Below are 15,101 nucleotides of genomic sequence, written 5' to 3' on the forward strand. Positions count from 1 at the left end.
GATATTCACATTCTTTCTAATGGGAGTATCTCTGTCCCCCATTTTGCACTTAGCAGGAAGCCTCTGTAGTCAAACCTGCTTGTGCTTGCCTTGTGTTCTGCTTTACTTCAGGTTCTCTTTACAATCTTTAAACGTAGGCAGGTGATTTTTTTTTTGTTTATCATGTAAAAATTGTAGCTGATCCTCTTGTTATTTTTAGTTGTGATAATGACCTTGTATGTGTCCTCTTGAGATGTGCTATTGGATACTAAATGTAGGATGAAACACTTGTTAGATGTATGATCAGTGCTTCTTCCACCAGACATCCTCTGGCAGGAGGAAGGTTCACAATATCAAATATCCCTTGGATACTTACCAGGGCTTGTGAAGCAAACATTCCTTGTTCCTTGCCACTGAAGTGTTTGTCTCATTGTACATTGCTAAAACTGCTCCTGTAGCTCGCATTTCCCTTCTGGAGCTAAAGGAGACACTCTATTGCTGGGCTTGCTTTCCCAGCAAGTCTCTGTTAACATAATGCTCCCTGTTTCCAAACTAATTTATTTATAAATGGTTGCTGCCAAGTAATGAGGTAGAAAATAGGATCAAACAGTGAGAGTGTGGGCAGGGTATAGCTGAGTCTGCTAATGTTGTCTTTTGATACTTTTATTTTCCAAAATTTTTGGTCAGGCAAAGTAAATCAGAGGACTCATTTTTCCACTGTTAGGAGTCTGAAGACACTTAGTAGCTGATTTCCTTGGTTTTAAACCAAGCTGCTCTTCTGCAGGTTTGGAGAGAGGTTTGTTCCTGATGCAGCACTGGCAATCCCAGCCCATGTCATGGATGAAGAGAATCACTGGTGCTCCAGGGCCTTAGCCTGAGCATCAAGCACAACATGTGCACTCCATATCTGTAATCTTGGCCGCATTGTTAGCAACTTCCTCTGCCAGAGGGAAAAGGATTGGGAATGAGAGGAAGGACAGGACAAACATACCCCTGGAAACAGCAGAACCTTAGTGAGAAACTATATTGGCTGTGCCAGAGCAGCAAAACATGGGGCTGGTGCTGAGAGCTGGAGTCCAGCCCACAGTCCTACAAATGCCTCTGTGGAAAACCCAAGAGGAATAATGTTTGTTGTGTCTAGGGACAAAGGCGGGCACACACAGGATGTATGAGCTGTCCCAGCTGTGCCCTGCAGACCCTGTGTGGAGGGCTGTCTTTGGTGTGTATCCCACTTGGGCTGGAGCTCTTCTGGAGTCCTGTGTGCACAGGGAATGGAATCTCTTGCTGACAGCAGAAAGAAAATGCACTCTTAAAAATAAAAAGAGGGATAACTACAATTTTTAATGTGAAATATTGCTGGAACTTTAGCTGTTTTCGTGTTGTACTCAGAAAGAAAATTAACTGATTGTGAAGGGGTATGATTGCTCCTTTTTTAGATTTTGTGGAAACATCCAGGTGTGGATTAACTTTTTGTGGCAGGATTAGGAGAGATTTATAAAACTCTTAAAGCTGAACCTTGAAGTCTGAGAAGCTTCTGCCATTCTCATGCTGTTTCTTTCCTGCAGATTTGAATGGGATAGATCTGACTCCTGTGCAGGATACTCCTGTGGCTTTGAGGAAGGAGGACACATACATCCATTTTAATGTGGACATTGAGATTCAGAAACACATTGAAAGACTAACAAAAGGTATGTGGTACCATGTCGGCAATGGAGAGAGATGGAGAAGACCGATTCGGTGATCAGAATCTGATTTTATTGTGGGATACAAATGCTTATATACTATTTCAGGGAGACTGGTAAGGTGTACTATAATTATTAGGGTAAAATCACATGCACAAACTTATGCATATAACATCTCCTGCTTGCAGAGTTTAATGGGATTTTCTTTTTCTGGTAAACATGTTTGATTTAATCATCTTGCAATCTAGGTCTAGTTTTCAAAGTTCTGTTTGCTTTTGCCAAGGCATCCTGTTATCAAATCTCTTATGTTAACCAGGTCCAAAGTCCATTATCTGTCTTGTGTCCCCCAACATTACAACAGTACCAGACACCCTAAACAGGGCCCAGGAGCTTTGGCAGCACAGACACTCGGCTGCTCCTGACCTGCTGCTGCAGGGCTCGAGATCCAGACAAGGATAAAAATAGACCTTTTCATCCTGTCCCTTTCAAACTGGTCATTAGGATGGCTTGCAGGCAAGGGAGAAATGAAAAGAGATAAAAACAGAGCATTCTGCTCTGCTACACAGGTATTGAGTTGCTTTATCACCTGCTTAGTCATTGGTACCTGGATATGAGCAATGGAGTGAAGAGTTTGAATTGTGGAGTGTGATGAGCATTGTAAGAACATGGTGTAGCCTTTGAGTAAATAACAGAAGTGTGGGAGATAATTCCCTTCAATTTAAGTAGAGCAACTTAATGGCAGGTAAGTTTTCAGATAACTCTTAGCCATAATTGCTAACTTTTCTATTAATTTTCCCTCCAGGTGCAGCTATTTTCTTTGAATTCAAACACTACAAGCCTAAGAAAAGGTTTACTAGCACCAAGTGCTTTGCTTTCATGGAGATGGATGAAATTAAACCTGGGGCAATTGTTATAGAACTGTAAGTAACTCACAGTTATGGATGACAATGACAGAGGAAATGAACCAGCCTTCAGTTACAATGTGTGACTTGTTGTATTAAGGAAAGTTTCATGGATTCATTAGATTTGCTTCCATAAGGAATATTTTATTTTCAATAAAGAGGGGAAGATAGAATGCTTTTAGGCAAGTAAGATGGTTAAGGCCTCTTCTCAGAAACTAGACCAGTTTCCAAATAAAGTACTGCCATTTGTAATTTAATTTTGTATGAATTTAATGAAAGTCTGTAGGGGAGATTTTAATTTGGAGCTTAGCCTGACTGTCAGATCGGCTACATTTAAAAAAATAATCAACTCCAGTCTTTTGGTACAAAACTTCTGCAAAGGAAAACTGATTTGAGGCATGAGATACCAATTTGCAATTAACTTTGTGAACATTTCAAAGCAGTATTGAGTGGTTATGGTGCGCATCCTCTCCTTGTTGAGTGGCTGAAGGTCTGAGGGAATGGGGTTTGTTTTTTTTATTCAAGAAGAAGGTGAATCTTGCAATTCTTGGAAGAGTGCTTAGTCTGTGGCAGCTGGAGTACTCCTGAAGTACTGCGTTACTGATACTGGGTCTCTCCTACAATCCAGAGTATTATGTTGGGAATCTCCTTACAAAAATATTACATTCACTTAGATATTGAAATCTTTCTTCTGTAAAAATAATAATCCAGAGAAAATACTGTTTCTTCCTGTAAGCCTACTCATTACTGTCGCTTACAGCAAGCCTTGTCAGATGTATTTAAAAGGTGAGGGTAATAAGATTTTACAGGATGAGTTTTCTAGTTTGCTTTCATCTTGCTGCACAGCCATTAGTGCTTGGATTAATGCAGTTTCTTGTGGTTACAGGTACAAAAAACCCACTGACTTTAAAAGGAAGAAATTGCAACTGTTGACCAAGAAACCACTTTACCTTCACCTCCATCAAACATTGCACAAGGAATGACCCCAGTTATGAGACCTCTGTGAACTGAACTACAAGTCCTGGTAGCTGTGTAGTAGCCTTAGGCTCTGAAGGGTGGGAAGATGACTCTGTTCATGCCAGTAGGTCACACAAGACCATCATCCACTGCACAGCACTACTTCAGGGGCAGGGACAAGCCCACCATCCAAGTGCAAGATTTTTTTCAGTAGCTTCCAGATACAGGTTTTTCCAAGAGCCCTGATATAGGTTGACTGCTTTTCCTAAATTTGCTGTTCGTCACTTTTTACCTTTAACAGTTCTCCGTTTGCCTCAAGCTCCCCCTGAGAATGGAGAGTGCCCCTTTGCCAAACCTGCAGCAATAAAAATGTGGCAGGCCTACTAACTGTTTACACTGCTGTGCTATTGTAGTTCCTCTCATCTGCATTTCAGAGTCCTCTGGAGTGGGCAGGGTGACAGAAGACTGGGAGAAGGACAAGGTGGCTTGAGGTACTGCAAGTGCTTTGAAATGAGGGAGCGGAGAATGCGGATCAGATGGGTGGGCACGAGTTCCTGTGGTCAGGTCAGGAGGAGGACAACTGCAGATGAGAACACTGAACTATGATTGAACAGCCTTGCCTGAGTTTTGAATGCATGTTATAATCTTTTCAGTCACTGTTACTCCCTAATAGAGCTATTCTTTTCTGTATCTTGTCACAGAGTGATTTGCAAAGGTGAGTGGGGGATAAAGAGGCCTTCTCCAGGGCTTTGTCCTGGTGGCAGTGGCTGTGTTGCCATTGCAGTGACAGCAGGACAGGCCCTCAGTGTCAATTTTCCAGAGCTTTATATAAAATAGGTCTGGCTAGCAGGCTGACCCACCTTTTACATGAAACTGCTGTTCTTATGGAAACTGATTGTATGCAGTTCTCTGCATATTTTGTGCAAGTCTGGAAATTTACTCAAAGAATTACCTTTTAATGTAAGTAGATAGGATTAACATTTATTTTCTGTATTTTTTATTTGGTGCATAATAAGCTGCAGGACATTGGCTTATTATGACACACTTGCATTCACCTTTTGACCTGAAAAAGGGAAAGAAGTAGAACCCAGTCAAATCTTTCATATATTTGTGTGGATATTTAATATGATACTTTATGGTTTGATAAACTTCTTGTATATCTAACTAGTGCCTGAATTATCTGCTATGCTAACTAAAGACCCAGCTCCCAAAATAGTATCAATTGTTTTAAACAGCCTGGATGCAGGTGAATCATCCATTCCTCTTTTCTGTCACCTCACCCCAAGATGTTACATCATGTGTTAAGGGAAGGGATGTTACTTTTCCTCATGCTGTTTGTCTGTCTCTATTTAGCTGTTGGGCATTTTTGGCTTTACCATATTGATTAGGATAAAAAGCTGGTTTTGAATGTCCTAATCTTCTTGCCTTTCTTCTGATATAACTAGGAATGACATTATTTAGGTGTTACAACAAAAGTCAGCAACACTTTGCCAAATTCCACTGCTGGTTGGAGGGGTAAAAGGGCAGTTGAATTGTCCCGTTTATGGATCTTTACAATATCCCACTGGTTTTAAAGCTGATGGATGATCATCAAGCTATCCCTGTGAGTTATGGAAACTCCTCTGAATGCAGCATTCTGGACACCAGACTAAAGAAGAACACCTACACTGCTAAAAGCCAAATACAAATCATCCTCTGAACTCTGCAAAAGGACGAAGCAAAGCATTAGTCTGTGGTTGCAAGTAATCTGAGCTTGGCCCATTTACCTGTCAGTGATCCCTGGCTAGCTCATGACTTGTTCTGACATAGGAATTGCAGGATCTAAAAGGTGGAAGGGCTGATTCTGGAATTCAGTCCAGCTGCCATCCAGGGTAAGCACTGCAGTTGCGTGTGTGTGTCCAAGGTGAATGCTGAAACTTGACTTTTAATCGTGGATATTCATCAATGTGTGTATCATCAGCCACCCTGCAAACTGAGATACTGTCCCTTGAAGTACAAATCTTTGCTTCTCCTGCTTACCTGGACCCTTCCCCAGCTTGTAGATGTCTGTATTAATGCCAATTATATGAAATGTCAACTTTGAAGTATTTTTGTTAAATACAGAAGTAGAACTTTGTATTTAACTGATTGTGAATTAATGTCTGTTGAGTGTGAAATACATTTTTAAAGTTGCTTCTATCCCTTGTCTTTTTTTCTGTGAACTGTCCCAGTGCCAGGACTGCTGCTGCACACACCACAGGCTTTGGGATTGTTTTATGCTTCAGTGATGTTCCAGCTTGTGTTTCACCTGAAATCTAAAACTTTACACTTGTACTGTAAGAATGTGACACCAAGATGGCAATTTTAATGGCTGCTTCTACTCTGGCAGTAAAGCTGTAATGGCCTCCCAGTAGGATTGTTAATATTCTGCATTGTTTTCTTTTTTTACTCCCTCAGGCTGCCTTTTGGACAGTGCACTTGTGAGAAACCTTACTCACCGAGACAGCCTGCAATTCCAAATGCTTGCACTAACACTTGAACTGCCAGTGTAGGGTGTGCTTTGAAAGTTGTTCAGTGGTGGTAGCTGCAGTAGATGTTTACCTACCTCCACTCTGCTTTACAGAAAGCTACTTTGCTTTCTGATGGAACTAAAAAAGGCTCTCCAAATCCAGCCTTCCTTTTAAAGAAGCTGAATTGCTCTTAACCCTGAAGATGAAAATCGGTTCTCAAACTTCACTTCATGCTGAGAGGTGCTCTTGAAAGCAGAAAGCAATTAGGGAAGTTCTAAGTTTCTCTAGTGGAGAGGCACTGTAGAAACACAGGTCAACTCCACAACCTCATTAAGGTTTCCAACTCTGGAAGCTGTATCCCTCATAGTCCTCATTACACGAAGCAAGTCCATATTCCGTCACAGTAAATCAGTGTGAGGCTAACATGGTCGTTACCCTGCAGCAGCATTAATCTGGCCTTGATTCAATTCTTGTTCTCAGAACTATAGCATTCTCTGTCACATTACTGAACCAATATACTTTCTGAACAAAACATGGCACTAAAACAAAGCGTCTGGGGTTTAGCAAAAGGAATTTTGCTTTTTATTATAACTTTCCTTTGAATACAGTGTCATTTGTGCTTCTGATCTCTGACCAGACATAATTTTTAAAAAACCCCAGAACGTCAGAGTCCTCATGTAAACCCCTGGTCTACAGTAACTGCAGCTCAATGATGTGATGGAGAAGGCAGGTTGGATAGCATTTTACTTAAAAATTATTTCCACAGGAAATGATTTGATATACATTTTTAACGAAATTAGTTCATTCGCCAACTGCTTACAAAGGCTACATTGAATTAAAACTCTCCTAACAGGTACTTCCTTCCTATTGCACTTTTAGAATAGGTTCAAGTCCATCACAGAAAGGTTCTTGCAACCCAAGTGGATGGATGAATTTGTGATCATAAATGCACATAAGACACCTGTAGCAACTGGATAAAAATTAATCCTGCAAAAGCTGAGATATACTGAAATGAGACCAGTGTCTTCAAATCAAGAGCCATTTCCTAGAGTTGTGCACACAGGAGCCGGGTCCGTAGGGCTGGCTGGGCGCTGCAGGTAGGGATCCTGCTCTGGGGATGTGCGTAGTCCTTGGGGCCAGCTGGTCTCAGTCCCTGGGCACCGGTGGAGGCAAGTCTCTGTTGGGAGAAGGAGCATAGTCCCTGGAAGCCTGCAGGGGTAGCCGGGGGTCTGGAGGATAATCCCTGGGGCCAGGAGGGGCAAGGGGGCGGAAGGGAAGATGCCCATGTGTGTAGCCTCTGGGATCAGGGGGAGGAGGGAGTGGGCCAGGAGGCAAACGTGGACTAGGTAAGAAATCTCTTCCAGCTGGAGGTAGCAAGGGAGGACCACAACCTAGGAGGAAAGGAAATCATGGAGTTAAATGAAATCTTGCTTTAATGTAAACAGAGAAGCACCTGATTAGTTCCTCAGTCATTTTCTGGAGTAGCTCTGGAATGGATCACTACCGCATGCAGGACTTCAAAGCCCATAAATTATTCTAGGGACTTTTGGCTGTATTTTAGAGTAAACAAGGAAAAATAGCTTGGCATTAAGGAGGCTTGAAAAAACTCAACCAGTCCAAGCTTACTGAGCCAGCTAAAGCCCATGAAACACAAGGAAGCCATGTGCTTAGGAAAAGCAGCTCTGGGTCCTGCAGTCAGGCTCCAGGAAGTGAAGTGTCAGCACAGGGCACTGCAGCCATACCTGGGTGCCCAGGGAGAGGCCGAGGCCCGAAGTGCCCCCGCAGAGGAGGAGGTGGCGGTCCTGGCGGTCCGTAGCGAATGGGTGGTGGTGGCGGAGGCCCCATCACTGGGGAGTTCATCAGAGGTGTCCCAGGGAAAGGAGAGGGGCCTTTGGCACCAGCGTTACCCTGGGCAAGATGAGGTAACACTTCAGTGAGTTACTGCAGCACTGACACTGCTGAACAATCCAACCACTCACCCAGAGGCAAGCAGGTACAAGGGGAAGAGGAAAGAAAGAAAAATGACCCAAATACACTCCAAACCACATTAACCAGGCAGAAAACAGGGACAGCTACTACACCATCATCATCCCAGAACACTGCTAGTACTACTCAAGAATGAGTAGTTTAGAGAGACAAGTTTGTTTAGATGAAGCTGTACTAAAAAAAGGTCAAGCCCTGTTGAGGTGTCCTTGGTGGACACTCCTTTGTTAAAGGACCTGGTACTTTGAATTATACATGGAATTGTGCTTAAACACCACAAGTAAGTCAGCTACTTAGGATTATTGTTGTAGTCACTCCAAAGTGTTTGCCTACAGTCCTTAACAAGAAACATCTTATTGCCTCAATCCCACAAAAACCAGAGAGCAACTGCTCATCATTAGAGAAGCCCTTTGAGACAGAGGGACCAGCCCTTGGTTAGTTCCACAGAGCAGTTGTTATTCAGCAGTTCAGAACACCAAGCCTGTAACTCCTCTCCGTTAAAGTAGCATCACCATGTCCAGCCTTGGAATACTCACTGCAGCTGGTTCCATGGAGGAAGGTGAATCTGTAGTTACACTGGGGGCTTCAGACTCTTTGGGAGAGGGTTGCTTTTGTTGTTTTTTTGAACAGCAAATAGGGATAGTGACAGGATACAGACAAGACAGAACATGATACAGTTAAAGAAGCAGGAGGAAGTACAGTGAATCATGTATTTAAAAGGCTTCCTGAAGGCTGGGGTGTTCTCAACTCACCACTCCATCAATTCCTGTGGAAGGGGAGGAGGTTCTTGGCTCACTTCTGATTAGGGATGCCATAGCAGGCCCAATATCTAAAAAGAGAGCCATGAATAAGTGTCCTACCATGCCAAGGGTAGGGAAGGTGGGCTTGAAATTGCCTTTTTGTTGCAGACCACACAACTTACCAGGAACAGACATCCTTCCAGGCAGATCTGGAGGCCTTCGTGGGGAAGGGAGGCCATCCACCATTGCACCTTAATGGAAATGAGAACCAGAGTCCCTAAACAATACAAGCCTGAGCTATTTCTATTAATAAAACCCTACCACCAACCACTCATTACTGTATTAATAAAACAGCTATCAATATCAACATTCCTAGAACCAATATCTGACCTTAGAGTTCCTGGTTTGTAGCCTAAGAGGCAGTTGTCAAAAAAGGGGAGTTTCACTGCTTACCAAATTCACCCCGTGCACCTTCCCTTCGAGGAGCAGAGAGGGGCCGGGCAGGGACATCATTCATCTGTGTGGGGGATGGATTTCCCCCACTCACAGGTGATGGGCCAGAAGAGCCATCTCTGCTTAAGGGCCCTGTGCCAATGAAATAAAACCACTTGATTTACTTTTCTACAATTTAGCACAGCCCTGTGTTTTTATGATGCATTGACTCCAAAGATTTTGGGAGAACCAGCAGCATTTACCTCGTCGCGGTGGGATCTGGTGGTCAGGCCTGCCTGGAGTTGGCTTTACAATGACTGGTCTTTGAAGCATGATGATTTTTTGGTTTACCTCTATTAATCTGATTTTGGAAAATAAAGGTCTCTTATTATTATTCAAACAACACATGTGAGTTGTATCTATTATAATGTAACAAGGCAAACTGCATTGTAAAATGTTACAGCTTTCTCCAAGAAATGTTATTTTAGCCATCAAAATACTTTAACAGTAGTTAAAATTAGTAATTTAAAAATGCACTACACATTCTGAGCTTCTCCCTCAGGCAACTCCCAGCATGTTCAAAGAGCAATAGAGAGGGTCTGTTCTGTACTTACTTCTGTCTCAGGTTGGCTGCTTCTCTTTTCTCTTCAGCCAGAGCTCTCTCAGCAGAGCGGGCAATGAGCTGGTAGGGAAAATTTCGTCAACTTCATTAATGGCACCAATGTGACATCAAATATAAACTGTTGGCATCAGAAAAGAACAAACACTCTTACCCAGTTGTCATGTGCCTTTTTCTCATGAGCAGCAATCTGAGAAGGAAAGAAGCCATTTAGTTTTTATCCAACTACCAGTATTTCCAATAACTCACCACAGAGCACTAGAATAATGCAGAAAAAGATGACACAACAGCCAGCAAGCAAGAAGTTTACCTGGTTTTTGTAAGATCGCTCTGTTTTTTGCAATTCTTCTTCCATATCTTGGATCCTTTGCCTGTACAAAACGAAAGAGAGGGGAAAGGAAAGACGTTTGAATAAATTTTCCTCAATAGCTGAAATAAATAGAAAATCATCATCTTCAGAAATTCAAGTTACTTGTAAACTTTCACTTCCTCGATGGCCAGCATGGCTTTTTCATCTGCAGCACACAATTTCTGCTCCTTCTCCTGACGCTCGTACTCTTCCTGGGTTAGTTTTCTGCATAGGGGAAAAAAAATGCACCATATAATCCAGCATTTTCCATCTATTACAACTCAAAATCAATGTATTTCCCTGCCAATGACGGCAATATCAAAATCTACAATAATGTGTGAAATCACAGAGACAAAAAAAGAGATTTTTTACAAAGAGAGACAGAAATCCTGTCTCTTGAAACCAACAGACAAACCCTTTGTGTATAAAACCTTAAAATTACAGAGTTGACTAGAAAGATTCTGACAGATCTTCAGAAGCTGACAAAACTATCAATTGCAGACAGTTCATCCCTTCTGATCCTGTAGTTTTCCTAGCAATGCCACAGACTGCAATCCAGATTTACAAAGGTACAAACAAGGAAATCCACTGGACTGACACCAACCTCGAGAAACGAAGAAATGGATGTGTGGTGAGAAGGGGCAAATTTAGGGCCCAGGTGACAAACGCATTCAATAGTTATTAACCATGTGGGAAGCTTTTTCCAAGTTTTCTCCATACCAATTCACTGCACAATCAATTTCCAGAGTATTTTTATAACCTCATGGTTCTTTTTTTTTTTATTTTTGATATTTTTCTAGAAGTATTTAAGAGGTCTATAGTGTATTCCTAACTTACAAGAGCTATCCCACAAAATTGGAAACATTTAACTAATAGCGAGTTAACTATTGCTAATAGCCAGTTCAACATAATCCATTTCATTGGACAAAAGTCAAAGCAGTTTTCCAGAAAAAAAATTTGCAAGTTCTTCATCCTCATTAAGAAGTACTAACAGACAGTGTAACAGTCTCATGTATGTTTTGGAAGGAACAGAAATTCTTCATAGAGGTCAAGATGAAGTTTTCCCTGAAAGGTGGGTTACCTTCCACCTTTCTATTCTAAGTTTATTACACATGGATCCATGGAAGTTGCAAGGTCAGGCAGTTTCATTACAGCCTCATTTCCAACTATGTGCTTCCCCCAACCAACACACTTAAACCATAGGAACTTCAACTGCTTCTCCATCATAATTTCAGCTTTTCTACAGAATTTAGCTGAGAATGTCCCTGAATCCTATTCTCAATTTTTACCCACAAAACTGAGATGGTATTACAGACATTTCAGTAAGTAAATAAATTAATGAGGAATGAAGACATACAGAGCAGAGCCTCACCACTGGCAATTCATTCCTCTCAACTGCCATCACCAATTCAGCCTTCATTTAGCCCATTGAGAATGCAAGAAGCTCACAAGGCTGAAATACTAAAGTTTCTACATTATGAGAATTAGACTCACTGAAAAGAAATCAGAGTAACACAAAGAAATCTTAATGGTCCCTATGTTCTCCTTGACACTTCTGCATGATGTAACAGAACAACCACAGAATTTGCAGACCAAGCCACCCATCCACCCTCTCCAGATGTTTAAAAGTAGAAGGCAATATAGTGTGTGCACTATATTGCACAGTCTAAAAAGAATTTTTAGAATTTCTGGAATGGTTGCAAAAGTGAAGAAAGGATACCAGCTTCAACTGTATTGAAAAGGTTGCCATCACTCATTCCAACCACAACTTCCAAGTTCTTTGATTCTTCTGAGCAAAAAGCATTTGGGCAGTGCCCATGATACAACAGACAGAGTAAGGAAAGGCTTACTTCTGGAGTGCCATCTCCTTCTGCTGGTACAGTTCACCAAGTATCTCCACTTTCTGCTGAAGAGTTTTGCATTCATTTTCCAGTTGAGTTTTGGCTGACTGCAGTGAACAGGAATCATGTTCCAATGTTTTTATCTTCTCTGTTGGAGAAGCAGTTGCAGTAAGAACCATGATGGCTACTTACATACTCTGTTTCTTTTTAAGCCACCAACAGCACTTCATCGTAAGCAGTTATTTTGCTAAACCTACCTTCCAGCTCATGTCTTGCTGTTACTTCATCATTCAGTTTGCATTGCAGAAGATTTCTGTCTTCTTCAACTATGGACAACATTGTTTTGACCTGAAAAAAGGAGCAGGGAGTTTATGATTGTAGGAATAGCAGCAATGTGACTGCAATAATTAGATACTTGTGCAACATACCCTGGAGACATCCATCATCTGCTTAATCTGAGTCCTCATCTTCTCACTTTCAATATCTAAAAGAGGAAAATATCTTTGTTTTCCCTGTTTTTTAATCATGAGCAAGTATGTGGACCACTGTTAAAAGTAACACTCCCTACACGTTAATCCCTACATACTTACATGGTCAAAAGAAAAAAAATAACAAAAACATCAAGAAGTGGGAATTTCCAGCCCACACATACTTTAAGTAGAAAAAAAGGGAAAAAAAAAAGGAACCAAAAAGGATTTCAAAACCAAAGATGCAGCAAATACATGTGCAACATCACAAATGACAAATTGTCTGAATAGCTTTGAAAACATCTATTTTGGTCTTTCAGACTTAAAAAATGTGATTATCTAAATTATTTATCTGGAGGCAAGCAGAAAGCTCATTAAAAATTCATCTCCAAGATAAATGTACCAGAACAACAAAGTTGAGACTCTCAGCTTTAGGAATGCTCTTAATTACCAACCTTTATACACAGTCTTTACAACTGTATCACAACACTCATGGATTACCTAAAAGTTAACCTAAAAGCAATTATTGACCTTGTAGCCAGTTCCTCCCTTCAGTTAGGGACATTTTGTTTTTGAGGATTCAAGCTGGTATCTCTATATGCATGGATTCCTCTTGTTCCCTCTCTAACATGCCATGAGCAGAGCACCATGTGATCCTCAGGTGGGATAACTGTACCTGGCAACTCTCCATTGGCCAGATCATCCTCTGGGCTCCACTCAGGCCCTCTGTCATCCTTCTTGCCCTCTGAATCCATGTCCAGATGCTTCAACTGCATAATGCAATTGGTTAAAACCTAGTAAAGAAATCAAAGGTTCAATTGCCCTGCATTTTTGTGAGGTATGACAGAGTATTTTATGATGCATAATATTGAAAGCAAGCTGATTACAGAGAACTTACTTCAATTTCATTTTCTTTGTAGGCAAGTGTCTCTTCTATGTCCTTCTGAGATTTCTGATACAGTTGAATCTGCTCATGGAGCTCAGAATGCCTCTCACTCCAACCTTCAGCTTCTTTTAGCAGCTGTATGAAGTACCAAGGCAAGATGATTATTTGCTGTATTTTTAGTGCATGGTGTATGTAATTAAAGTCTACTTTACCACCAGCTCTGGTGATAAAGGGTAAACCCATGGTGATCAGTTACCACAGATAAAGGGTAAACTTCAGTTATCAGGCTCATTGCTGTTCCACTGGCAGAACTGGATGCTGGCAATCTTTCTGTAGTTCATTATTAGGTGGCTTTACAAATTTGACATTTTCTCAGCTAACATCCCAACACCAAAATGCTCACACACCTCAAAATATGAGGAAATTAATTGCAGTCCAGAGGTAACCAAAACACATGCCTTAAAAAGTCACATACTTCACATATAAAGAAAGAAAACAGATATTTACAATTATTTGGAAAAAAAAACGTCTTGACATTCCAGGGCTAAAACTCCTCCCCGTTACCTTTGCTTTCTGAAATACTTTCCGGCAATTCTTCACAGTTACCTCCCTGAGCCCGGATCCCAAGTGGCAATATCTCCATCATGCCTTGACTATCACCTCAGCACAGACTTTCTGTGACTTTGCTAACAAAAACTGCATCAGGTGAACTGGCAAAGCCTTCATAAGAGAGATATGGCTCAGCTGCACAAACAGCCTGTGCAAGCAGGCACAAAGTATTTGAATTTCATCGTGGTAATAGAAAACATGGAATTCTGCCATGTTAAGAAAACAGAGACATGCTGAAGCTACACTCAAAAAAACCAGGAATAAAAGCCAGATATTTTGTTTAAAAGACAAGGTTGCCTGGCCTGGGCATAACTTACCTGCTCCTTGCTCTTTTTCAGTCTAGCATTCTCTTCCTGCACATGATGAAGCTCAGATTTCACCTTTTCTTCACTCAGTTTCGCTTCATTAAGGGCTATCTGCACCTACACACAAAACAAAAAGGAACAAGAAAACAAAGTCAAACTACAGTGGAGCAACAGCTACAAAAAACTGGTTAAATGGAAAAGAAAAAGGTACATATGCACAAACAACCTGCAACCTGCCAAGCCAGCATTTTCTATTCCATAGATAAGAATTTTCCTGGTACAAAAACTTGTGACTGTTGAGGGGGTGTAAATAATTCTTTACCTCTGAAAGCTCTGCAGAATGCATAGTGATAGCTTCCTCAAGCTTCTCCAAGGACTTCTGGGTTTCAGAGAGCTAAGAAAAAGATGAGCAGTGACTTAAGTGTTATCCTGGCATAAACCTCAGCCTGAAGTAATTATTTAACCTGTGTCTTCTGGAAGCATAAAAGCAAAGTCAAAACACAAACAAACTTCTATTTCAAGCATCCATTTGCTGGCAGCAACATAGCACTACCTTATCAACAAGGTAAGGAATAGAAACACTCAGCATATTCAAATCAACTTCTACCCCTGACTCCACCTGTCTGTGGCCAGGAAGTTCCCTGTACACCTGTGCAGCCCACAACGAGAGGAACTGCTATCATTAGCAGCAACCTTTGACCAAAACAAGGCTAAAGACCTTGTTGATACAGAAAATCGGGCTTTAAAATGAAGAAAGAGAAAACAAGTATCTCTGGACAACAAGAAAGAGGGGCAGTTCAGAGATCTTCACACTTACTGTAGAACTAAATGCCGCTCTGAGTACAAGAAAATGTCTCTTCC

General features: G+C 41.3%; 2 protein-coding genes across 4 annotated transcripts in view; one reads left to right on the top strand and one right to left on the bottom strand.

Moving 5' to 3' along the window:
• Positions 1-5,698, top strand: part of AIDA (axin interactor, dorsalization associated) — a 29,062-nt gene extending 23,364 nt beyond the window's left edge. For all 3 annotated transcript variants that reach the window (XM_064414108.1, XM_064414109.1, XM_064414111.1), the window contains 3 exons: positions 1,545-1,667; positions 2,464-2,581; positions 3,450-5,698. In XM_064414108.1, coding sequence (XP_064270178.1) covers positions 1,545-1,667; positions 2,464-2,581; positions 3,450-3,546 — 338 coding nt within the window. In that variant the 3' untranslated portion in view covers positions 3,547-5,698. The remainder of the gene's footprint in view (positions 1-1,544; positions 1,668-2,463; positions 2,582-3,449) is intronic.
• A 1,037-nt stretch (positions 5,699-6,735) lies between these two features.
• The window catches only part of MIA3 (MIA SH3 domain ER export factor 3), a 28,089-nt gene continuing 19,723 nt past the window's right edge, over positions 6,736-15,101 (bottom strand). The window contains exons 13-29 of the mRNA XM_064415784.1: positions 14,563-14,634; positions 14,253-14,357; positions 13,339-13,461; positions 13,117-13,234; positions 12,402-12,457; positions 12,231-12,321; positions 11,983-12,121; positions 10,256-10,357; positions 10,094-10,154; positions 9,938-9,973; positions 9,779-9,846; positions 9,428-9,525; positions 9,186-9,317; positions 8,915-8,983; positions 8,745-8,821; positions 7,752-7,917; positions 6,736-7,400 (exon numbers count right to left, since the gene is read on the bottom strand). Coding sequence (XP_064271854.1) covers positions 7,156-7,400; positions 7,752-7,917; positions 8,745-8,821; positions 8,915-8,983; positions 9,186-9,317; positions 9,428-9,525; positions 9,779-9,846; positions 9,938-9,973; positions 10,094-10,154; positions 10,256-10,357; positions 11,983-12,121; positions 12,231-12,321; positions 12,402-12,457; positions 13,117-13,234; positions 13,339-13,461; positions 14,253-14,357; positions 14,563-14,634 — 1,758 coding nt within the window. The 3' untranslated portion in view covers positions 6,736-7,155. The remainder of the gene's footprint in view (positions 7,401-7,751; positions 7,918-8,744; positions 8,822-8,914; positions 8,984-9,185; positions 9,318-9,427; positions 9,526-9,778; positions 9,847-9,937; positions 9,974-10,093; positions 10,155-10,255; positions 10,358-11,982; positions 12,122-12,230; positions 12,322-12,401; positions 12,458-13,116; positions 13,235-13,338; positions 13,462-14,252; positions 14,358-14,562; positions 14,635-15,101) is intronic.

The sequence above is a fragment of the Passer domesticus genome, chromosome 3, assembly GCF_036417665.1.
Source record: "Passer domesticus isolate bPasDom1 chromosome 3, bPasDom1.hap1, whole genome shotgun sequence".
Classification (NCBI taxonomy): Eukaryota; Metazoa; Chordata; class Aves; order Passeriformes; family Passeridae; genus Passer; species Passer domesticus.